General features: G+C 41.8%; 1 protein-coding gene across 1 annotated transcript; it reads left to right on the forward strand.

The window, feature by feature from the left end:
* Positions 1-304: 304 nt before the first annotated feature.
* On the forward strand, positions 305-23,988 carry LOC138619042 (calcium-independent phospholipase A2-gamma-like). The gene is made up of 10 exons (XM_069695220.1): positions 305-461; positions 1,013-2,321; positions 3,494-3,643; positions 4,845-4,996; positions 6,984-7,078; positions 8,146-8,317; positions 8,884-8,941; positions 9,376-9,570; positions 18,964-19,159; positions 21,943-23,988. The coding sequence occupies exons 2-10, from the start codon at positions 1,089-1,091 to the stop codon at positions 22,218-22,220; spliced, it is 2,529 nt and encodes an 842-aa protein (XP_069551321.1). The 5' UTR covers positions 305-461; positions 1,013-1,088; the 3' UTR covers positions 22,221-23,988.
* The last annotated feature ends 2,766 nt before the right edge of the window (positions 23,989-26,754 follow it).

Consider the following 26,754-nt stretch of genomic DNA (forward strand, 5'->3'; position numbering starts at 1 on the left):
TGGTAAAATATCAGTCACAAGTGTACATGCAGCGCTCCATTTCCTCATAGTGTATTAAAGAGGAGTGGGGACCAACATCGTATATTAAACACCCGCCCATGGTGAAATCCGGTTATTATTAAAAGTGGTTCCACTTTTATTTAATAATAACCGGTGTACACCCTGCAACGGTCAATGGTGGGAAGAACACCTCCAACCAATCAGGAGACTCCATTTAATGGGTTTAGTGATAGACAGCCAATCGCGGTGCAGACAGATGATCACGTGACCATTGTTTTTCTTTTCGACTGTCCCCGCACGCCATTCTCGAAATAGTGTTTGGTCGAATGACACAACACGTCGACATATGGTGTTATACATTTGTATTAACGTTAACGAAGAATGGCGACTTCATAAAAAAAAAAAAAAAAAAAGGATTGAAGGACACCGGGTTTTGTTGAATCGACAACACATAAAGGCTGGTATGTGTTATTATGTTTTCTGTGGCCGTTGTGAACGCTAACGGTTTAGCTAGCTGCGCTGCTCTGTTAGCTCGTAGCTCATTCAAAGAGCTGACGCTGCGTTTCCCTGAAGTTAGGTTTGTTTTCCTCTCAGCTACGATCAGTTACGGAAACGTTTTTTGTTTTTTTTTATTGTGAAGAAAACCGAATAATGGTCAGACGCCACATTAAGGATCACTCTGTGTCAGCAATGTGGCGTCGCGATAGTAACGGTTCTTCCCAGAATGCCTCGAGGTTGTTCGGCTGTTCATAGTTGGCATCATACGTGACACGAGTTGGACATTAATGTAATAACCTGTGATTTATCTCTATTAAAGTCAGCGGCATGTTCTTGTCTGGTGTACGGTCTTATCCTCAGCTAAGAAAGTGTTCATCTCTCTGTCTTGTCATATTGGTGTCAGAAGTTTATCAGTTATATTTGCTTCACGTCATGTTTAAAAAGTCATTCTCTTCATTTCTAGTTTTCATTCATTCTCACATGTGTACTTTATTTTGTTTTTGTTCGTTACCAGGTCCATGAAAGAGAAAGAAGGAGTATAGCACCTATTATTTCTTTGGATGACTTAGACCGTAGTGCCGTGGAAGAATATGAATCACAGATGGGCTTCAAATACCTGGGTGAATAAAAGCAGAGCATTTCTTACCTTGAAAACACACGCTCACAAGTCAGCAGCATCACCCCCCTTGTGTGGTACCTCTCACTGTAGGATTCATGTGCAACAACCTGTTTGTAACCAGGCTGGTTGTGTCAGCTGGACGCACATCCTCCACCTGAGGATCAGGGGTCGTAAGGGATGGGCCCTTAAAGCCCACCAGGTTCGACAACGGCGTGGACTCCACACCAGCACCCTGTATTTGAACACTTCAGCCTCAAGGTGGTCTGCAGGTCTCAGCCAGCACATGTCTCGGGTCAGGAGCACACTGGACACAGTTTCTAAAGCTGTAAGTGGGACACATACAGATCTCCTGTCCAAAGTTGCCCGACTCAAACTGACAGCTCTAAAGGGGAAGGAAAAGGCTGAGGCCAGTGTTGAGGAGACTGCGGTCACTTCTACTCCTGTTCCACCAAATGTTGCTCCCCCTCCGACATCAACTACACCCAAACCTGTAATTACCTCATCCTCTGCCAGTCCGTCTCTTTCCACTTCTGCTGCTACATTTGATGGAAGTGCCACTACCTTCACTCATCCTCACAGTTCCACCCAAGCGGCTGTCGCTGCCACAGTCCCGACTGTACGAGAACTTAAGGAGAAAAAGCTGAGACGTGTTGTTCCGCCTGTCAAAGCTTCTTGTGCCCGGAAGCAAGAGGAGCTTCAACCTTCACTGAATGACGTTGAAAGCAAGAACACAACTTCTAAACAAAACACAGCACTTTTCCACCCCAGCAACCTTTCAGGCAGTCTGGATGAGACATACACCTACCTAGCCCATCACATCAACTCATACTTTGGCAGCAGTACAAAGACTCAGGACAAGAAAGGGGACAATGTTGAAAAGTCCTCTGCTCCCTCTCAGGATCAACAAACCTCAAAACCCACGTTGGTGTCTGATAAAACAAACCCTGCTGCTCTAGTACCCCCACCTTCATCTAAGAAGAGTTTAGGACATTACCTGTCCTATTCAGCTCCCACTGTCCAGGCATTTGTAGGGAACTACATTGTTCCCCTTGTTCCTAAGTTCAGGACAGGGGAGTCAAAAAGGTCTACAGTGGAGGAGAAGAAGCCTGAGGACATGTCAGGGAAACAGGTCGTGGCAACAATCAGTAATGAACAGTTGGCTGCAGAGGAGAAAGCCAAGAAACTTCTTCTCCAAAGGGAAAAGGTGAGTGTGCAACAAAGCAATATTTTCTTCATAAATATTTCCTTTTGTGGGAAAATTTAAATGAATCCAATCAGGTAATCAGTTCCTTGAGTATCCTTTGGGTTTAGAAGGTTTTCCACTTTCATTCTGCCTTATATAAACATTTTGTCTTTAGCAGAGACCCAGATTCAATGTGGGATATGATGCTTGTTTATGAGCGAAACATGATGCCCGCATCGGTTAGTTCTGAGAATCTGGTATGTTATGGTGCCATACACCGACACACTGAGGATTCTCGCTACTCTATATGTCTGTTGGCAGGGTGCTGACGTGCTCCTTGAGTTCTGGGAATCTATTTTCAAAAATAACAGCCTTGAGGAGTTGGAGGGCCACAGAGCTCTATAAGCTAACTGAGGTCTCTATGTTGTAAACATATAAACAAATCATACATCAAGCCCACTGGAATAAGTCATTTAAAATAGAGAACTATAATTATGTACATTAGCAGATAGAAGAGGTGACGCGCTTGCTGTATGTCCTTTGACTGATATGATAAGGAGATTATTGTGATATACAGAAGGTTCATATTAACACAAAATAGATATGTTTTTAAATGAATAAATAATATAACATAATGGTGAGCAGAGAACCCCACTGTTGCCCAAACGTCAGCTGAGATCGGCTCCAGACCCCCTGCCAACCTTTACAAAATCAAGCGGGTATAGACAATCGATAGATAGATGATATAACATGTATATTATAGCATTTTTATAAAAGTGTACTCATTACCGAGTGTCACATTTGTCACTAATCTGTTAATGAATTATTCACCATTCACAGTGAATTGGTGTGTATGTTCTAGTGTGCATGTTTATTCTTAATTTCAGGTCAGAAACTTCATAAATATGTTATCATAACCAAATTTATTTTTAAATTACAGTAAAATTAATTAGTACATTAATTACCTCAGCGAAGCTGCCACTAAAACAAACTGCCACAATTTCACGTGTGAAATGGTTCTCCTTTCTCTCATCTATATGGTTGCAAAAAAAATTTAAAAAATAAAGCAATTATGAAAAAATTCAATAGTTTTGTGTCATATCATGTATGAAATGATAGTTATTTGTTAAATGAGCCACACAACAAAGATCGCAGCTAATTGGTTGCACATCATTTGTATGTTTGTCTGCTAGATTATTGCCAGGGTGAGCGTGGACAATCGAACCCGGGCTCTGGTCCACGCGCTCCACAGGGCATCCGATGTCAAGGTCTATATCAACAGGGTGGAGGACTTAAGTTACCACCTCTTGGAGTTTCCAGAAACTCGCGTTGTTGCTGTCAAGGTGAGGAATCTAAACAAACTACCATTTCCTTCATCTTTTTACCCCACAGATTGTAAGCATCCTGAGGCAAAGTGTTTGAAATTGTCGAGAGCATCAACTCTCCTGCTGGTAACTAGCTCAGGGTTTACACACCATGTTTACAGCAGCATGTTTTTACATATAAATTATTATGTCATATCTGGTATCAATTGTTTAGTAGCTGAAGCATTAGCATGTGAATAATACAGATAGTGGCATCTTGCTTGTGTTTGGGAATTTTCCCATGCAGGCAAAATGTCAGTTTGTCAGCTGCAGCAGTTTACAAGCTGCTAGGCCTTTAATTCCAGAGCCAGGCGACAACGTGCAGATAGCATACTGCAGCATTTATTTATGTCACTGCCTTATCTGTCAGAAATTTCTTCAGAACTAACATAGAGCTTTTTGAACCACAGCTACTGTTGTGGCTGAAAAACGAAATAAGTTTGAGCTCGACATGTTGTTTGAATAATTTTGAGAGCTTTGCAAATAGCTTCAAAAAGAAAGGGGACACTTGTAGTGACTCAGTGATTTGAATTTAGGTCTCAATGCAGCCATGGCGTAGGAAAAAAAAATGTCCTCTGACATGTCACATTTATATTAGTCGCATTGTTCAGTCTGTCTGTAGCACCTTTAGGTATCATGTTTCATTGAAAGCCAAAGTTTTAAAGGTGGGCTGTGATCACATCAACATTCATCACCCATTATTTTTGAATGATAAAGGTATGAATAATTTCCCATTGCATATCGATCACTCCTTCTATGCTTTGCTAAACTCAGTCTGATTAAATGATGACATGTGAAACAGCAAATCTTGCCACTGTGCAGCCAGTTTTGGAGTGACAGAGGAGGATGACCTCACCTCTCATTTAGGAAGCATTTGTTTTGTATAACTGCAGGTTGACAGAAAAAAAGCAGCAGAATAGCAGTTATGCATTATGACTGACAGCGAAGACAAATACCGTGTAAAGACAACAGCAAGGGAAATGTATGGTGTACAACTTGTGCAAATGTTAGATGGCTACTTTATACCTAAAACTCTGTTCTCATTATTTTCTATCCCACCTCCACATCCCCGCTGTGTACAGGTCAACCTGGCCAAATTTAGTTGCCCCACATCACAGTGGGTTTAGCGGGTGTTTTATCTCCACTGCTGACTGCTTTGGTATGTTTATGTGTTCCTCAGGAGAAGATTATCCCTTGCCTCCTGCGTCTGAAGCAGGCTAATGACCCGGGCCTGAGGGCAGCAGTCAGAGAATCTCTCGCTCTAGTGGGCCATCATGAACCTGTCAAAGGCCGAGGCATTCGGATCTTGTCCATCGATGGAGGAGGTTTAAGGTACAAGTTCAGCTCTTCTTTGTCTTTACTATAAGATAGGAGTCACTGATGTCAGTGACGTTAGTAGGATTTCCTGTAGCCGAGGCCATGTCAATTGTCTTGAAAACAATATACAGTGAATGGGAATTCAGCTGTAAGCCATACACTGCTTCTATTAACTTGAAGGGAAACTTTGGTATTTTTCAACCTGGACCGAGTGACTACTAGGGACAACAATTTTTGAAATAGGTCCAGTACTGAGCGGCAGCTAAAACAGGCTATAAGGTAACACTTTGGAGCAATTGCGCCCCGCCAGTATATGTCCACTTAAACTGCTTGTTTTTGCCGCTGACAGGCCCAGTTTCTTAATATGATTGTCTGACAACATTATGGAAAGAACCCCTAACCTAAAACAAATGTCTGTGCACATTTGTTTTTTAAAGAAGCTATTTTCCAACTTCTTACACATTCATTCTCATTGAGGTTTTTTTTTATTTTAAGAGCTTTACCATTTCATTTATCAAAAAATAACAAAAAAATAATGCAGCAAAAATGTGGAAAAATCGGACAAAATATTAATGTTCAGTCAAATTTACAATATATCTACAATGCACATGGCAGGAAAGAAAAAAACCCATCATGTTTAGCCATTCAAGTAGTGCATCAGACACTCTCGTACATCCCTGTTCTCTTCTTCCTCTATAACCTGTGACAGTTCCATGACAGACTCTGCTGCTCCTGCTGCATCACAATCACTGTTATAATAGTTCTCTCCCCGCAAAGGTAATGCAGAGCACAGCAAGTCAGCTCTGTAGATTTAATGAGTTTGACATCACAGTCATTCCTTTTTGTGAGGCAACACCACCTTTCCCTTTAAAAGCCATTTCTGCAAGGCTTAGGCAGAGTCTCCCCTGAAAAGGGAAATAATGAGCAGACTGTACCCATTTAATTTCTGAGGAATCTTAAAAGTATTTCTACTGCTGATGAATCATCAACAAAAAATACAATTAGACATGGCACAGATTGATTGAGCTACAATGCCCTGTTTTTAAAAAAAAAATTTTTTATCACTTTTGCATTGTATGCTAAATGTTATTATTTAGCACTGTCAACTGACCATCATGTAGCTCAACACATAGACCTCTCCTGTGTTTACAGCGGGAGTGAGGAAGTTAAGGATCCAAGTCAAACCTATCAATAGAAAATCTTGCTTCATTCATCATCATAGAGCCGACCACGTCCAATCTGGCCTGATGCACAATCAAAACCTTTTGTGATGCAAAACCTGTCAGGCATTATTGACTGCTTGTAGGCACATTTAGTAGGTGAGGTTTATTGCTTATAGAGAACATCTTTAAAATTGGTATTGCAATTTACAGAGTCATGGCAGTGAAACAGTCATCAGGACTGAAGAATATAATAACAGTAATGTTTTACTGAATTGATAAAAGGTGATCCAAAGGACACAAATCCTCAGTCTAAGCTAAATTAAAGTAGCTGCTCTGATCTTTTTGTAGCTATTTATTATGTATTTATCAAATTGCTTTTTTTTTATGACCATATTATTTATTTAGCAGGAATATTCATCTGTATCAATTTAAAGGAAACATCGTTCCGTCGTTTTAAGAATAGCGGGGAACTCCTGTTGTTTGACTATCAACACAAAAACTGGAGCTTGGACAGACTTCAGTCACTTTCCCACAGTCAGGGACAGTGATAAACGTTGCCATAGTGACAAACACTCTTTCTAGCCGTACCTGGACATTTCCAGGCTACATCCAAAAGGACTCTGTCAGCATGCTGTCTTCCTCAGTCCGCCACGATATGACATCATCGTAGTCAGTATTGTGATTAAATTTCAGATGCTTAACAAGGTTTGTACTGTTACCACAGCACCTCTCACGTTGCTAACATTTCTCTTTAAGTAAATGTATTCTTGAGACAGTCAAACATTCAGTTTCCAATGTCTTATATGTTTGCCAATGTGTATGTCTGACTTTACTTTCAGGGGACTTGTTGCTCTTCAGACTTTACACAAGCTGGAGGCTCTGACCGGAAAACCCATTTACAAACTATTTGATTATATATGTGGTGTCAGCACAGGTACGTCATCCCCCTGCCCTACTTCTGAACATATGTACAAAGGCATGTATGTGGATTATCAGAGCAGAGAGCTACACTGAGCAGAGTAAAGGCTGGACTAGCGGCACAGATCACTCACTGACCCATTTGTTGCCCTGCTCTTGTTTTGACCTCAATTTCCCCAGCAGCAGCATTCCTGTTAATCCTGCTCTTTTTCACTCAAGTTTGGTCAAAAGAAGTATTCTCAAATTACAATACTATTTTCACCATATTTGGTTTCAGCAATTGATGGATTCCTAAATAAGGTATAAATCTAGATAGCTGGATTCATACTCTCCCCTGATATGTAACATCACCACAAGGGGGAGCTGTGGACCATCCTCAAACTTCTCTTCTCCATCAGCTGCTTTTCTGTTTCCATTTTTCAGCAGATTGAAAAACTGCATTTTATTTGAAGAGCACCTTGGACTTAAATCTTTACCAGAAGTTTCCATTTACCCAGAGTTCTCTCTGTTCTCTCGGTCTTAATCCCCACCAGTTGGAGGTGCTTTATTTTCAGATCTTGTGAATGTTGTCAAATTCTAATGTAATCTGGCGGCTACGTCAAACGGTATTCACACATTTAAGACCTGTCTGGGCCACATCTGGTCAGTTTCATTACTCACATTATTCAGGTAGATCTGGGGTCTGTCCTCACAGCTCTGTTGTGCCTTGTTAATCATGATCCTTAATCATGGAGAGAAACTAGATGTTATACTGGTCATAAATCTTTTGCTGTAGTCGCAGGACCATGGTAACCTCGTGCCTTTCCTATGAAGGGCAATTTTACTCTAAACAAACTCCTTCAGGCTGTTTTATTCCTGTCCTATAAGTGGCACGTCTCAAGTGGTCTTAAAGACAACAACAAGCTGTACTTCACCTGTTTGCTGCTTTGTTACCAGCTCAGACAACCTTGTTACATTCCCAAATGAATGACTGAAGCTCTCCAACTTCCTGTTTAAAACAGGATGTTTTTGTGTTGTACATTTAGCCAAATATCTCAGTCACATTCCTTCTTTGAATGTTTCTGGGGTTTTTTTCTACCTCAGGTGCTGTTCTGGGATTCATGCTAGGCGTGTTCCAAATCCCTTTGAACGAGTGTGATGATCTGTACCGGAAGTTGGGCTCAGATGTTTTCAAGCAGAACGTGATTGTTGGCACCGTGAAGATGGGCTGGAGCCACGCTTTCTATGACAGCGAGGCCTGGGAGAACATCCTCAAGTCAGTCACACTGTTATTGATAACGATGGGGGGGTTATTGTATTGAGATGAACTGAAGTCATTTTAAAATGCAATGAAAGTGGCGTGGCAAAAAAACAGAATGCCTTTATTTTGATTGTCCTTCTACCTCATCAGCCGAGAATTGTAGACCGTTTTTATTGCTGGAGGAAAATAAACAGAGTTAACTAAAACAATAACATGTTTATATTTTACTCCATTGCCGTGCAACAGTAAGTGAACCATAAACTCAAACAAATTAGAAGTTTCACAGGATTATAAATTCATTATTAGGTTTTATGGAAATGACTTTAAACCAGTGCCTGGATAGAAAAATATTAGTGTAAAAAGGCATCTTTGAATATGATTATCAGTCCTATAAAGTTCACATAGATTGGTGTACATGGCCTAAAAACCTTGTAACAAAAGAATAGCCCTTTAAAAATAATCCCAAAATGATTTTACGGCCCTTCTAACTGATGTGTGGGTCGGAGTATTTTTAGCTGCTTCAGAGTGAAATCAAAATTCACCAAAGCAGAAAATAACATCACATTTCTGCTACTCCACAGAGAGAAAATGGGCTCTCACCTCCTGGTAGAGACTTCAAGGAACCCTGAATGCCCTAAGGTGAGCTTTAGAAGATGATCAGACTCGTTCTCCCCTCTGATTCTGTTCTGGTGCTGACCAGCGAGTCCTCGCCTCACCTGGTTTACCAGGATGTTTCACAGAATGCCTCTTTCTGTTTCTCTTGCATTTTTCTACAAGACAGCTGAATGGAAAAGACACTCTAAAGCCATATGAGACAGTGTGTTTGCAAAAGTCAGCTAACCTGTCTAAACCTAGCTCACAGCCCCTATTAGTGGGTGAACAATCCAACGCTTGGTGAATTCTGCTTCACAATGATAGGAAGAGACAGGCTCAACGATTATGTTAAACTGACCTGTCAGAATATCGACGTAGATTTTATACCTATAGTTTCCATCTGTTTGGTTGTAAAATGCTACCTCATACTGACAAAGAAGAAAGGAAGTCACCCTGTGTGTTGCTTCTCTTACCCGTAGGTGGCAGCTGTGAGCACTATTGTGAACCGGGGCACTCCTCTGAAGGCCTTCGTGTTCAGGAACTACAACCTGCTGCCCGGGATGCGCTCACACTACCTGGGGGGCTGCCATCACCAGATCTGGCAGGCCATCCGTGCCACGTCAGCAGCGCCTGGCTATTTCCAGGAGTTCACCTTGGGGAGTGACCTCCACCAGGTCAGTCCAGTTCACAGCAGTAACAGCAGGGTCAGAGAGGTCAGGGTGTACTTCTTGATTAAATCATAAAGTTTATCTCCTGTCAGTTTTTGATACAGAAGAAGTAAAGTGACACGGAGGTTTTACATTCTACATTTAGATTGTAAGCTTTTAGCTTTTTATTTAGGATGATAGACGCTTGTACTGAAGCTCCAAAAATTGCCATCATTACTGAAAAACTGTCAGAGTCACAGAACCTAATCAAAGCTGTTGTTTTACAGGCTCTTTTCATTGGCAACACTCAAAACTCTTTTTTCCAAACCTGGCACATTACGAAATGTCAGTCCACAAACCTCTTAAGGGCCACAATAAATAAAAAAAAAACCCTCTTGATTTTGACTTATAAGATTATGATGTTTCAACAAGCCTCAACATGTCCCCAAAATCAATTTTTTTTTAATTCTTTGGGTGAAGAAGCAAAGTTATAATTATAGGGAAGGGAATTTCTGACCTTCAGCTGCCATCTCACATATTGTCAATTGAAAATGTCCTTCTCCATACTAAGTACTGAGTATGAATCTGTTTCATATTCGGAGGGTGTGTCTGGGGATCTCTCTCTTATGCATATTCAACAGAGTTGTGATACTTCACACCATGAAACAGAAGTGGATTTGATTTCTAATACACAGAATCAGGATATGAGCCGTACCTCCGCAACCTTTACCTGATCAAAATTACACAGCAAATAATCAACTCCCTAAACCATCCACTGGTGCATATTTAACTCTTGAATCGTCTCTCCAATCAGCACACATTTAGGCAGTTCACTGGCTCAACATGGATCCAAGCAATATAGTTTGGCTGGTTTAAAAAAAATAATTTACTTCTGTAGAAAACACAAGATTTTCTCCAGCAAGGTTGTTCTAGTCCTCATCCCAGCATTATTTCTATTGAATAAGATTTTTATATGCCAAACACTTACAACATAATGGACACATTAAGGCACCAGTCATCACTGATCCTTAGTGTGTGCAGTTTGCCCTGTTGGAGGACCTTTGCTTGGCCACTGGGACTGCACTGAAATTTGATGTTAATTGTTCCTGTGAAGGATTATTTTGTCCTCACATCCACACAACATATTTACACATTTTATCACAACCTAACTGCAGTCCTCTGCTACATTACTACAGGGTTTATTGATGAAATAAATGGATTAAAATGCCCTGTTCAGTCGGTGTTGATGCCGGAGAGTTGGAAGGATTTTGAGCAGCCTAATGAGAAAAATTCTCAGCACAGCAGGCAAGAGAGGGGAATGCCATTTCCTTCTTGTCAGTGTTTATTTCCAGTCAGCTACATTTTGAGAGGAGAGTGGGGGGTAAAGTCGGCACGAGACACACTGAAATCCATCTCCACTAAACAGGTACGCATTAGCCATCAGAGACATAACAAACCACCAGTCCACTCTAGCATTTTACTGATCAATATGTATGGCTACTCTGTTTACCTTTTAAATAAGGCCTCAGGCAGGAAGCACACGAGAAGTAAGAAACCACACGAGTAAAGACACGGCAGAATCTGCAAAAAACAAGCAACAGCAAACTTTATTTTCTTCAAAATAATAATAATAATAAAGGAGTTCAGAAAAAGAGCATATAGAGCACAGACACTCCTGTTTGAGTATTCACTTGATGTGTCTTGTGTTTGACCTGCCACATCCAGATGTCATTATCTCCTTCAATTGACATTCAAAACACAGATGGAGAGCGCAGACTCAACGTAGACCCAGCACACGTGGATGAGCATGTGTTTACATCAAAGGCAATATTCCGTGTTGGCAAGCTTGGCACTCTTAATTGGAAGCAGTGTTAGTTGTGTAGGTGACTGAGGAAGTGTAAGGGGAGAGAATGAAAGAGACTGGTTGATGAAAACCCACCTGCGGTGCGAGATTTCCTCCGCATGCCGTCTAGCAGCTCTCCCTCCACTTTGAGATGCATAAATTAGCCCGATACAATGCTTCCCTCATCACACACAAGTGTTTGAGAGCTGCATGTGCATGTGAGAAGACAGACAATCTAATTATGGAAGTGTTTTTCTAAACTCTTAGTCAGCCGCCAGCAGGAAACCTCATACTGTGAGAAGATGAGACGGCATCGGTAGTTTAATGTATTTAACAAGTCTGACGTGAAATCAGTTACAAGTCCTTTATTTTCATGTAATTTCTGTCAAGAGGAACTTTCAAATAAAAAGCTGAATAAAATTAGAAAAAGAGCTTGATTGATTCGGTAACAAGTCTTTCTTTTTTTTCTTTCTTTTTTGGCTAATAAATCTGAAGAGAATATTTCAAAGTTGCATTTTAGCTTTGACTGGAAACTCATTTGTTCCCGTTTTTAATCCCTTTTACTTTTTGGACTGTTTTTACTTGTATTTACCACATCTACAATATATTCTACAATGATTTGTTTTGCTATATTCTGCGTTTCCAAACAATGCAGACTTTTGAACATTAGAACACAAATATCAGCCTCCAAACTTGTATATTTTTTGTGATTCCTGAGGCAAGATTTTCTCTGTTCAAGTCAGGAGCGACATTAATGACTTGAATTTCACCAAATTCCAAATAGATGTTGAACAATAGAATTGACAGAAAATGATCAAATTGATTTAATCAAAGCTTACAGAAACATCCATTGTATGCAAGTCCAGCGTGTGAAAAATTGTATTTATAAAGAAATGCTGATTTCAAAACAAGAAGTCCGACTTGTTTCAGTTTTTAGTCATAAAACAAACTACAATTTGCTGAAACTGATTAAAATGAGGGCAAAAGATATACATTTGAATAGTTTTTAACTACGATTATACCAATTAAATCTAGCATAAAGTCAAAGAACAGCATTTATAATACGTTTTTTTAAATAAAGTTTCATGCAGCCTTCAGGCACTTTCAATCCCACGTGACTGTTTGGTCATCCTCAAAATGCCACCCAGTCTGAAGACTTTATTGACTGGCTACTTGAAAACGATTGCAAGCATAAGATGCTATCTGTATGATGTCAGGATTCCCTGGAGAGAGAGTCATCTTGCTCTTTTCCACAAACGCCCACAGACTTTTTCCACTTAATTCCAGCCCCAAACAATCCCCCTTTTGTCCGGCGAGCACAAGAGTTGCCGCGCCATGTGCTGAACGAATGCCGGAATTCTCAAGCAGCGTTTGAAGAAAGTTGATTGTTCATAGATGTTTCTATGATTCTGCAGGCTGCAGTGGAAATGTGATGGAGTTGCAACTGCAGATCAGGACTAGTAACGTTGGGGAAATTGTAACTCGGAGCAAGACCTTTGAAGCATAGCCGCCATGGCATTATCAAAGCCTCCCACTTGCTACCATGACCATGGAGAGGATGCCTTAGTGAGGAAGAACAAGGGAAAAAGAGCGGAAAAAAATAGAGGAGATGAAGGGAGGGAGGCGGCGCATGTTCCACCTTAAAGCTTTCCTGTTTATCTCGACTCTAAAGAACACTGACGTAGGAGACTTCAGACGTTTCACTGTGGATGCCAGGGCATGCGTGGAATCGCGAGGAGGACCCGATTTTTTCCGCCTAGTTGCCATGGCGTCTCCTGAGGCGATGGGGAGGAATGGGAGCTTGTTTTGCGCCCACCCCTGCCAGCATTTGATGGGAAACATGGGACTTGTGGGCCACCACCTCCGGTGCGACTTCTTGAGATCCCCAACATGGCACCGTGTGCTGTAGAGAGACTTCACACAGCCACAAATACACTAGACTAGAGTCAAACCAACTCTCCACACTTTTTTTTTTCACTAGTAAGTGAGGGAAAGAGTCATGAATTAGTTTAAGAAGACATTAAATTTGGCAAATTGGGCGGAGAATTTCACACATTCCAAAAATATATCTCAAAGAATCAAAATCTTTTGGATCACTTCTTTCCCTTCTTTTTTCTTTCTTCTTCGAAGTCCCCCGGATGTGAAGATATTGTTCATAAATTACACACTCAGCACCACAATGCTTACTCGGATGAGGCAGAGGAGATGTGGTAGATTCAGGGAGGCGACACTGAGGATCAATCTGAGCTTTTAGCCACTTTCTCATCCCAGCTCTCTCCTCCCGTGTTAAGCGCTGAGCACTCGGCCTGCAGGCTGTTGGAGGAAGAAGCTCAGACATTTTAACCCGGCTGCAGACAGCTTCCTCTTCCGAGACAGACTCGGGATGATTGTCCCTTGAGTATAACCTCACACACACACACACACACACGGATTCACCCACATTGTCACATTACCTCTGGTTTCTCAATTAACTCCTCTCTTTGTTCTCTTGCACACATATGTTTTCACTCATGCACAAACACCTGATTGCACTGGCACACTTGTTTTTGGGGGGGATTAGGTTGGTCCACTGATTATGTTGACTGACTGCTGTGTGAAAAGCTTTTCCCAAATCTTCCTCCGTCTTTGTCCCCCGTGCCTTCTTCTCACAGTGCATCACATTTATCAGACTTTTTACTGCAGTGCCTCCAGATGGGATTCCTTGGAATAAATAACAGCTCTAAACCTTGTATTATGATGTATTGGTATGCAAGTGAGCGTTCAGTCACCTCTCCTGAGCAGAGCAGCAGGGCAATTAGGTTTAAATTGGCCAGTGGATGAGATATGAAATTATCTTTTTTAATACGAAGTTGTCAAATATGTACATACAGCCTCAAGGGACTGTAGACCGAGTAAATATGAATGAGGGGTGTGCTCACAGTGGCTACAGCTGGCAGGGATGATTCATTGTTTCAATTGTGTGGTCATGTATTCACAGACTGTGTGGGAAAAGGTAAATGTCCCCAGTATATCTGAATTGCTTTGCCTGCCCCTGGGCAAAGCTGGCACTCTTACAGATGCGGCCCTCTTCTCCTGATAGCCTGGGAAGATGATCTGAACCTCGATGTGACCTTTGGGGTCCATAGAGCAAGGCCAAGTGGAGGACTTGTCCTCGTAATCGCATAATAGGGCATGAAGACCTCTGACTTGACCTGGTCGGCACTTAAGAGTGGCGCTCACATCGTTCTCATTCTCATCCTTGCTGATAACAATGGGACCTTCTATGTAGTTTGGATGCCATTTAGGTAATTCATTTTCCTCAATGAGCAGATTTATTTTTCTGATTACAAAACAGCATGCATTGATTTTCAAGATTTATGCAAAGTATCAAGAGTACACCACAGTCTTTTTTTTTTAATTGCAGCCTAATTATCTACTTATCAATTGTACGTCCATCTCTGGAAAACAGTCTGGTTATTGTGTCAAACATAATCAGATGTCCACAACTTATGTAATGCTTCCCTAATTAATCATTTGCTCATTGGCAGAGCTTCATAATAAATTATGACAGCCCCTCAGTCCAGCCCTACCAGAGAAGAAAGCGTAATGACTGCAACTACTCATTGGAGCTGCGATGCGAGTGCTTCACCAGCTATATGCCGAAAGGCTCACCTCATTTAGATTTAAGCAGGCGCCCTCTTCTCCTCTGTGTTGTGCCCGTTAATAATGACCCCCAGCACAAACGAGCATTGAAGTTTACCCATCGGTTAGAGAGGGAGAGAAACGCAGAGGCACACAGGCTGAATGAAGAGGAGGAAGTTTGCTGTCCCAGCTAATGGGAGCTGACATACATTGGGGCGTGAAATGACTTTTACTGATCCCGACGATAGCACCTCTCTCTTATTCAAATCAGCTCTCCCCCTCTAACACAGCTTAAACGGGCACAATGAAGATAAGCTCCTAAAAGTTAGGGACGCTGGAGAAATGTCAAACAGCAGTGTATGAACATCTTGCATGCTGTAATTCTGTTTATTTATCACAGCTCATATCTTCAGAGTAGCTGTATTTCAGACTACATGGAAAGATACGCGTCTTTTCAAAGCCATATTCAAAGCCATATTCTGATTGAATATCTGAAACAGCGTGAAACGGTCTCAAAGGTGAAGGAGTCCTAATTAGTTGAAAACTTGCTTTGTTTGCGTATGGGAAAATGAGCTGATTTGGTAATTAGCCGTTGCACCCTGAAGGGCAAAGGCGAGGCAGGAACGAGCTCTGATCCTCTGGAGTATTAACTAACCGGTTTTACCGGAATCGAGAAACACTGTCAGAGGAAATCATTTAGCCTTTCAGGAAGCCAGAATTCAAAGTTGGCATTCCTCCCCATCTGATGGAAGCTTCACCTCATAAGGGTTAAACCTCGGTCAGATGGTTGCAACTGACAGGGCTGTACCCTCTGTGAAACATTTATCTGTGGACAAATGGCATCACTTTACTCAGCGAGATTGAGTGCCTTCAAGTATGAGCAGCATTACAGCGCTAAATCCTCATAAATGGAAGTGACCTTTGCTTCGCCTCATGCTGCATGTTTGACGGACAGCTTGGGTTTGGCCGTTCTGTATGCAAAGCTTATTTGCAGTTTGTCCTAAGTCGATTATTGTTTCTAACTTAACTCCTCATCCAAATTTGCCGTGGCCTCAAGAAGCCCTTGTGTGAGAATGTGGCAGGGGGCCAAGTATGGATATCTCATTGGAAAAGTAGCCGGGGTAATTCCAGTGCAGCTTCAGCATCTGCCAAAGTGTTCTCACAGTATGTTGAGCCCGGTGCCGTCGCAGTCAAGGAGGCTTGTTTGTTCATGGCACCTGTGGACAAATATGACGGTTTAAAATGATCTTCGAAATTATTTATTCTTTGAAAAATCAACACACAAAGAAAACTTGGCAGTCTTCCACTGCAGATCTTGTTCACTCTCAGAAATCAGGCTTTCTTTAAAGGCGTCATCTATATTCACCAGCTCTGAACTGCCCAAGCAGGTGCACTATAATGGAGACAAGTTGTAGCATTCAGCTGCTAGTTTACAAGACCAACTCGCAATTGGCCTCTAATGTCACATGCCTTGGCACTGCGTGCAGGGCCGGCCACTGGGCCTGTGAAACCCCAGCTATCAGCACAAAGAGCCCATAACTGGACGCGGATTGTTGACATAATTGCCACCGAGTTGAGAAAATGGAGCCTCTCAGTGAGTGATAAGAAAACTGCTTAGTTGTTTTGTTTCCAGCTGGGTTTGTCTGGTGCCCGCTGCAGCGAGTCCCTCTAAGTCTCCATTAGAAGCACATCCAATTCAGGCATCCCTCCCCCCTTTTTTTTCTCTGATTAATTTCTTGGTCTGTCAGACACCCTACTGGTGCACAATGATGGGCTTTGGACCAACGGCTACCTCAGCAGTTCTTCCAGGCTGTGCGACTTGCCTCTCAGCCAGTTAGATGGGTGCTCTCTGAGGCTCCGGCCCGCATAGAAAATGATCTTAATAGTTAACTCTAAGGTTGACTCATAAACGATTCATACAGTACGTTATCATAACAGATTACTTCTTTCAACTCATAGGGAGTTTCTCAATCAGAAAGTGTGACTCAGAAGCACTGGAGACATTTGACTTGGTCATTTCTCACCTTTATTCATTTTTAGCTGTGCAAGCTGCTCACTGAATGCCAGTGTCTGTCGATCACTTCATTGACATTGCTTGACCTTTTCCTCTTGCACCAGCAGATGTTGGTATTGCTGGTTCATCATGAAGTATCTCAACTATTTGATGTATCGCCATGAAATGTGGTTCAGCCCTCCATGGGGCCCAAAGGATGAATTGTGATGCCCAAAGCATCTCATGTTGCACCAACAGCATATCCAAGTCAATTATTTCAATATTTACTGGCTGGATTGGGACACAAATTGGTACAGACAATCACTGATACTGTTTTTAGGTTATTTCTGTAGTTGAATCATTATAACAGCCTAGCAGCAGCCCATTTCGGGATATGCCTCTACGAGCTCCTGGATGTTAGTCTTCACTGTTGAACCACATGTTATAAACACTAATTCTACTCAAAAATCATTCAAATATTTTGTTCTATTCAGTTTTTTCTCTCTCCGTGCTCCCGTGACATGTATGCAGTGGTCACTTTACACAAAACAGAAAAACAGAACTGCCTTGTTTTTTTGTTTTTGTTTGCTTATTTGTTTATTAGCGTAGCCAACATTAGATGAAAACACACATTTTCCATTTTGACATGTACTTAAAGCAAAAAAACGTACTCGTTTTTTTCTGTTGCTGTGGTTGCTTTTGTTTCGCAGATTGAATGAAATAGAATGAATGGATTATACATGGGCTGCAAACATTATACCTGCTATATCGAAGCAGTTAGCTTTGTAATCGTGAGGATGTTAGCATGGTAATAGTTGTGATGAAGTCAGTCTTTACAGCGTTGCAAGTTCGTCTGCAGAAGCTGAGTCTTGTTTTACGGCTGCTGTCTCTACTGGACCGGTTTGCTAAATTCCCTGTAATGTCTCAATGTCACTCTTAGTTTGCTTCATAGAGAACCACTGTGTGTGTGTGTGTATATATATATATATATATATGTATATGTATATACGTCTTTCACAAAGCATCGGCTTTCATGGGAGCTATTACTTGATGCAGTGCCCCCAGTCTAACTATAATAGCCGATGTCATTTGCAATTTTATTTTCTTGGTCTTCGGAAGGACGATACAATTTCTCAGTCCAGCTCCCAAGATGATGAGCGGACCTTTGCACTCGGTAGCAGCGCTCATGTTGCCCATCACACTCTGCGCTCTCGCAGAATTGTACAGAATTGTCGCTAGGCTGCAACAGGGCTGGAAAGATGAGAAGTCCCCTCCCCTCCCCTCCCCTCCCCAAGGCTCAGTGTGTGTGAACCCATGTTACATACACTGTCGGAGACACCCACGTTATTATACGCATTGACTCTAAGCAAGCATGAGCTCTCGATCAAACACACACACACACAGTCACAAAAACAAGCACTCTTCCCTGTAGTGTGTCCCTTGACGCTCGGGGCCCTGCAGCCCCCCCACCCCCCCACCAGCCTGGCCTCCTTAATGAGGACTGGCCCCTGTGTGTTTGATCCCGCTGCCAGCCCGCAGCCCTGCGGCCCCTCAGCCTCATGCCTATTCAACGTTCCCCTCAGCCTCTCCAGTTACTCCCCCACTGCCTTGGGTACAATATGGATCCAAAGCAAAAGCACTCCTGGGTGGTTGTTCGATATCAAAGCTAGTCTGAGTGAAACTATGAGAGAAGGGGAAATGGGGGAGAAAAGAAATACACAACAATTTAGCTCTGTGCTTTGTAGACTTACAAGCAGCTCTGGAACAGTGCATTGATTTGTTCTTTTCATTTTGTCTGAAGTTCTTCAAAAATCTCATCTATTGACTGTTAAAATCCATGAAAGGTTTTTGGGTTTCCAACGCCAATTAATTGGTTTCGCCGACTGTGGTCTTGGCATAAAACACCATTCACAGCCTGTAAACGGGGCCTCTAACGTAGCACTTTCTTCTGTTTTGTGCACAGGATGGAGGTCTGCTGATTAACAACCCAACAGCACTCGCTGTCCATGAGTGTAAGTGTTTGTGGCCTAACACGCCCTTGGAGTGTGTGGTCTCCCTCGGTACGGGCCGCTACGAAACTCCTGGCAAGAACAGCACCTCATATACGAGCCTCAAAACTAAACTCACCAATGTGATCAGCAGTGCCACAGACACTGAGGGTAAGTGACACTTCAGCATGCTACAGAAAGAGTCGCTCTACAATCGCTACACAAAATGATATAAATTCACCTCAGGTGATTTAAAGGAACATTCCACAAATTTTACACTTTATGGTCAGTTTACTCATTGGTTGTTTCAATTCACCCCGTGAAAACGTTTGAATAATGTCTTCTGTGGCTCTATTGCCGAGCAATGCGGCATCTAGGATCATGCATGACACACCAACGAAAAGTCGAGCATGTCAGAAATGTTTTGTATTTACCTGCCTAGTGCGACAAAATCCTACAATGTGTTCCTTGATGTCGACCAATGGGATTACAAAGTGCTGTTGCCGTGCATTTGTAAACATGGTGTGAAGACCACGAGCATCGCACATCGTGCCTCTGAAGCCATGATTGACAACTTCTTGACCCTCCTCCCTGACGACAATTCATGCACAAATGTGATGATTAGTCCGGGTCATACTTGTGTGTTGCCAGTCTCCCAACAAAGACACGGCAAGATATTATGGCACTTTTTAATTGCCTCATCTGACATAGTTACCGTTGTGAAAGACAAACATATCGTGTCGTCTGATCCAAGCATAAAAGTAGGTTAAATAAAGTCTGATAAAAAAAAATTACTGTAAAAAAATTATTTTGGATTGGAGACAAATTGATAATCAAAACTGCTTCGATTTTGATTTGTTATGTGTCTCATGTCAGTTCGCTTACTTTATGGTGAAAGTCCAATAATAGATATCTGGAGAGTTCCTTTAATCACATTCCCACAATTAATTAATTGACATTAATCACAATCACAAGACCATGATGTTACTTTTTCCCTTAATAGGTCGAAAATGCTGAATACCTAATATGTCGTGGTCCCCAAAAAATCACGACATCACATACCGAACGCTGACAAACTGGATGGATGGATGAATGAATGATTATAAAAAAAAAAGGTTGTACACAGCCTAACTGCTTTTGATTGCCATGTTGATTTAGGCACGTTTAGCATTATTTTGTCTACAACTGAAGATTGAATTGAAGCACACTATAATCATCATGTGTCATCAGACCCTGTATCTGTATCATTTCTGAGGGAGGGATTTGAGGTTTGATGTCACCATTGTAGAAAACGGCGCACTGCGAGCTGACTTTGTTCTGGATACGTCCCATTGTGGCCCCTGTTGTGGAAACCTCTTCTCTTTATCACCTCTAGACATGGGCACTTCTGCTGTGACTAAATTTGGCTCGGTCCCCTCCCTGTTGCTGCTGTGGTGCAGTGTGTGACCTAGATGCTTCTGTGCACTTGTTCCTCCCGTATTTGGGATTAATCCCTCCGCAGCTCTCCAGCGGGCTTTGTTATTTAGAAACAGCAGATTAGCAGGAGTGTTTGTCACAGTTTTCTTTTCTTTTTTTCTTTCTTTTTTTCAAAAGCTCAATGTTCTCAAGCCTTCTACTTTGTCTTGGGTATATCAGTGGAGCTGGGTTTGTTGTTGTGGACAGATAAGGCTGGGGTCTAATGGGGTCTTAGATGTAAACATAGCTCCTTATGAATCAGGCCTGAAGCTTCCAACCAAGCGGGCAGTGAAACACTGTGTTTGAGCCGGATGTAACGTTACTCTTTAAATGTATTTAAAATATAATTTGCAAAACTGACCCTGGATCAGTTCTTTCATGGGACAGCTGTGCACTCCCAAACTATGAGAAAATCCTTGTGAAGGTACTGAAATGCTGTGCATGTAACGTGTTTGCTCGCACACCAGGATGCGAAGAGTGTCCTGGAGCCTGCATAATAGATGCTGGCTCATAGCCATTTCCAATCTGTTTGGTGAACCCATGGATGTTTTCTGAGGCGCCGCAAAGACTTTAGTGACAGAAATACAATCACCCTGGAGTCTTTGTGGGTTTAGACGGGTTTCGATACCTGGCAATGCTGATAAAAGATAAAAGAAGCCAGCACAGGGAAGATGGCTTTCCTGATCACTGTAAACTGAATTGCCCCCCCCCCAAGAAGCGAGCTGGTGAAGAGCCAAGACTCGGACCTGTGAAGTTATTATTTTGTATAGGTGCAGATGGTGAATGCCTGTTTTATCATTCATTTAATGATTTACCTTGTAACCCTTTCTGAGGAAGAAAAATATGAACGTTTGTAATAGCTCGCACCCGACAGCTGACAGTATGCAACTGCACAGTCGATCGATCGGAGAAACTTCTTTATGACTGACGTGTGGGTTGTTTGTAAAAGGAGAAAAAAAAACTAATTTAATGCACAGACATTTTCTACTGTGAGTAAACTGGTCTGGTTTAGGACTTTTGCAGTTGCACTTATCGTACTTGAACTTTTCAGAATTCAATAATGTAGCACAGTGCATTGACTGGTGAAGAAAAATAAGAAAAGTTAATAAAGCTGGAGATAAATGACTCCCTGTAGAGTTTTGTGCTGCCTTGGAGGCAGCTAGTTGTACTAGTATCCACGTTTGAGCTGCGGTGGGAACACAGACAGGGGAAAAAAATAAATCCCCGTCACTTTTGTGGATCCTTCAGACATACAGGTATTTACACTGTTTTCTTACCCGCTGCCTGTTTGTGTGCATTTGTGTGTTGTTGATTTTTAAACCGCTCATGCAAGACAGATGAAAACAGCCCTGACAGACAAGCCAGACGTTTTCACTCGGTATAACTGTGCAGCAGTCTGTGAATGTTTATACATATTGGGACCATTGGGAAGTTAAATGTGTGTTTAATTTTTTTTGTTTCTTGTGCGGCCTCACTCTCACCTCTCCTCCTCCCTCCAGAGGTTCACGCCATGCTCGACGCCTTCCTCCCTCCAGACTCTTACTTCCGCTTCAACCCTTACATGAGCGAGGACATCGCCATGCACGAGAGCCGCCACGAGAAACTGAACCAGCTGCAGGCTGAGGGCATCCACTACCTCGAGAGGAACGAGGAGAAGCTGAACAAGGTCGCTCGCATCCTCACTCGAGAGAAAAGCTCCATCCAGAGGATGAGTGAGTGGGCCAGGCTCAGAGCTGACATGTATAACGGTCTGTCCTTTAACTCCTCCAAGTTTTAAATCCAACACAAGCCACAGTTACAAAGAAACCCTTCCCTTGTCCTTAACTGATTAGAATATGTCATGTTACCACGGTTCATGTGTCATAGCTTTTGACCTCTTGACCTCTTGACCAGTAGCCCTGAGGAACGTTGTGTAGTTAATGTATCCAGTCTGTTCCTCTTCCTTGTCACTCACACTTGACACTTTGATATAGATTTTAGTGTTTAAGGGCCAGCAGCGTCGGCATTCAGCTCATTCACAATTTTCACTGCCAGCAACTTTGGCCGTGAGAATTTCTCTGGTTGCCAGTGGTCAGTGACAGTCGACTTAGCATGGCTCCATTCAAAAAAATGTGTTTCAGACGATTGGTGAATTTGGGAACTTAGATTAAGGATTCAGTATTAGTGTTGTCAGCAAATGCATCGACAGGGAGAGTTCAACAGTTTGGGGGCAATGTGCATATTCACTTCTTTGCCGAGATCAGTGTCAGTGTTGTTTGGTAAATGTGAAGTCACAGCCAGCACACTTTGGTTAGAGCAGAGACTGGACTCAGTGAAACATCTGGCCTGGCTCCACCTACCAACAGCAGCTGTTTCCCGTCTGTATGCGAAGGTAAGCTAACTAGCTGCTGGCACGAGCTTCATATTTACTGCACAAGTAACTGATCTAACTTTCAAATTAGCACATCTGCATAAAATGTCGATGCGAGCACTGTACATTTCTACAGAAGCCAGTAATGATGGCAGTCACAGATTTATCCTAAGGGAGCACTAATTAAACCGTTTTCTGTCCTTGACGGGATCTTTAATGACAACCGGTGAATCCTCACAAACGTGTGTTTGTATCCTCACAGATAGAAATGTATAGATGGGCTGTGTGTGTTATTGAAATGTACGATTTATTAATGTAAAATAATAAACCTGTACAAACCTGTAGCACCGTAACAAAACTGTAAAAAAATAAATAAATTGTAAACGGTCTAATCAAGATCAATCTGGGCACTGAATGCAGATGACGTTTCTCAGCTCTAATGGCAAAGATTTGCACATTTAAAAATGCAGCTACTGGTAAACTGTGTACTTGTAAATTGATAACGGTAACATTGGGACCTAAGGGCCAACTTCAAGCACTACTGTATTACATAATGTATGTACTAATATGCTAATAATGACACACACAAAAAATATGATTTTATGAATCACAGATGTATAGAATTTAATAAGGATCTAAATGGAGCCTCAGTGTCAAAAGGATGTATCTTTTATGTATTATTTTAGCCTCAGAGTATTTTAAGTTCATTTGTTTCAAACGCTTTTATCCCCGTGTGCTTGATTGTTTGGTTTTATGGATTCCCTGCAGGCTATTCACATTTTCTGCTCTGTCTTTAGCGTGCCCTCTTTCCCTTTGATGTTTTTTTTCTCAAAAGCCTCTTCCACCCTGTCTACCTTGAAGTGCTGTGTTTCAAACAGTCCCCCGCTCTTCTGTACTGTAACGTTTGCTGAAAGCATGCAGGTTTTATCTGAAGGACTACTTTCAAACGGATGGCTGCTCATTGATTTGCGGAGTGATCTTCATACGCTGCTACTGGTACGGCTGAAAAAAATGCACCGCAGAACGTCCATTTCCATGCTTCACCTGGTCAAGTACTGTATAGAACAACGTGTCGGCCACTCCCTGAGGGACCTGAATGGGCACAGATATCTCCGAGATCAATAATATTCCTGTGTTCTCCTGTTGGTCCTGTGTAACGACTGTTTTCAGAGTGTAATTAAAACCCTTCCCTGAAGCATGCTGTATCCTGCCTCCTAATTATGTGAAGATTATCTGATTGTGATCTGAGGGAAGCTGCTGTTTCTTTCGCAGCTTGTGTGTCAGCTCAGGACGAGGGGACATGCGGATATTAAGTTGGTAACTTGTACTCACAACTGCTTAATTATCCCAGCAGAGATCCGGAGTGATATTGGCTCCATGTCCGAGGTGCTCGGCTTAGAATTTGTAAAATTACTACAGCAGCAACATAATCCAGACGTACAGTGTTCCCTACGAGTGTTTTATTTTCTCTCTCTCTGACTCAGATATATGTTTGCAAAGGTCGGGCTGTATTTTTCAGGGGAATATAATTTGAAGGCCCTTCCCTGAGCTGCCTGTCATAAAAGAGAGGAAGGTGCGATGAGATGACTGTGCACAAGGCTGTGCTGAGGCACCTGGGTAACAGCTCGGCCCGGTGATGGATTGCATTTCCCTGCAGAATAAACACTGAGCTCTGACACAGCTCTCCAGCAACTGCTTACACGCATGAAAACACAGCAATGTTCAAAGAAGGCACAGGACACAACAAACAACAATCAGCGGTGATCTGAGGGGGAAAATACAACAGGATGTTAGCCATTCACACGAATATACCAGCAGTGCAGAGCAAATCCACGAAGTGGACCCTGACTGAATAAAGAATAAAAAAATAAAAAAATCTAAAATATTTCCCAGGACTAATAGAACTGATATGATTGAGGATATCAGTAAGTCATGAAGGGAATTATTTCTGGCTGTGGAATTGATTATTAAAATAATACCAGCTGTTTGCCTGTATCGTTGGGAGTGGAGCTGCTAACTGAGTAAGGAGAACAGCGGTGCACTTCATGATGAGGACTTTCCTATTTAGAAAATGCCATTGCTCTGCTAATTGCATCCAAACTACTTTCTTATATTTTGATGACCTCAGTCTTATGCAGCTTCCACTGAAGGTCAGCATTTACCCAATAAGTAGACACAAACACATGAACACCATCACAGACTATCAGAGTTTAAAGTGCATCTAAATTATTGAGCGAGTGCAAAGAGCATGACTTTTCTTTTTGGGGGACTAAATCGCAAGTCCAGTCTTCTCACTTCCTCTGTCCATTAAGCACACTGTTTACCTTAATTGCTTCTTTTTATTCAGCCACCGAACCTGATTAATTGATTATTTTAACTCTAAAATGGCCCCTGCATGTTTTCAACTTGATACTTTTATCCAATATTTATTTTAAGAGCAGATTTAAACTTTTAAACAGAAGTGAGGAATGATTAAACCCTGAGATGTGGTTATTTAAACATGTTCTTTTGGGCTACAGAAGAAGACCTGCGCCTGGTGAAATGTATTGTATAAACACAGTTATGGTAACTGTGGCCAAACTTGCACTCATCAAAAGAAGACACCATCTTTATTTCAACCTCTGACAACAACGACAGATTTTCCTCTTCAGTGATGAGAGATGAGATGCAGAAAAACGATTTGATTGGTGATATAAGTGATGCTCATTTCAGATTAAAACCTACAAACATAGTGTGAAATAAGCAAACACAGCTATAAGATGGAAAATAGGAAATGAGAAAATAAAATCAGAAATGCACCAAACATGTAACTTTAAAAAGTAGTCAAGTTGTTTACTTCCATGTTTGCCCACACTCAAGGTATTCCTGAGATACCGCGGTTATAAAATAGGACAGACGCGAGGTCCCAGCGACCTTCATCTTTGACTAGCAACATCTTTTCAGTTCATTCTTGAGTTGAAGAGAAAGTTTGGATGAAATTTGAACCACTTCCCTCAAGATGTTCCTGAAACATGTTCACAAAAATGGGAACAGTTGTGAGGACACAGTAACTTTGACCTTTGACCCCCAAAATCTAATCAGTTCATCGTTGGGACCAACTGAATGTTTTCTCCAAACTTGAAGGAAATCCTTCGAGGCTTTCTTGAGATATTTTGATTTGGAGCCTGGATGGACGAACAGACGGACTGGCAACCTGAAAATATGATGCCCACAGCCACAGCTGTCGCCGGCACAGAGCGATAATAAAACTTAGTCTTGGATTCACATGAGTAAGCCAACATGTCACCATCTGAAACACAGGTGCTCCGTAAATTGTCAATGTGCTGTATTTAGTGAATTCATGTCAGGTTTGTGCCCTCTGTGGTTGGGCTGCCAGTAAAGGCTGCTCCCACTCAATATAGAGAAGTCGTAATGTAATTACACAGCAGACTCATCGAGGAAATGCATCCTCCTCCCATGTAAACAGATCTGACTCATGAACTTGTCCCTGGCAGTAATCACATAACTAATCTGATTTATTTTGCACCTTTCGGTCAAACCTCCAGACTGCAAATATAAACATGTGTCTAGATGCAGTCCATAGCAGACGAGTATCTGGAGAAGGTTTTCACCGATACTGTCTTTCATCTTTGTTTTCTTCTAACAGCTGTTTATGCTCAGGGTGGCTGCTAGTGAAGCATCTCACGTTTAACTGCAGGAAAATAAAGCTATCTCATTAACACTTAATTAGTTTTGGAGCGTAGGACTGATACTCAGATGAGATATAAAACATTTTAAATGTAAAAAAAAAAAAAAAAACGGCAGAAAGACAAATTCTGACTGATTAAACAGCAAGTATATCAGGAAAACTTACAACAAACCATTACATGCCTTTCCATCTCATAAAACAATGACAAAATGTCAGCATATTATGCCAGTGATGTTGTTTTAAAATGTTGTGTGTTGATGTAGGTTTCATCTG

The sequence above is a fragment of the Brachyistius frenatus genome, unplaced genomic scaffold (genome assembly GCF_029030835.1).
Source record: "Brachyistius frenatus isolate BFR_SWC_R1_liver_20210118 unplaced genomic scaffold, ASM2903083v1 Contig_19, whole genome shotgun sequence".
In the NCBI taxonomy this organism is placed as follows: Eukaryota; Metazoa; Chordata; class Actinopteri; family Embiotocidae; genus Brachyistius; species Brachyistius frenatus.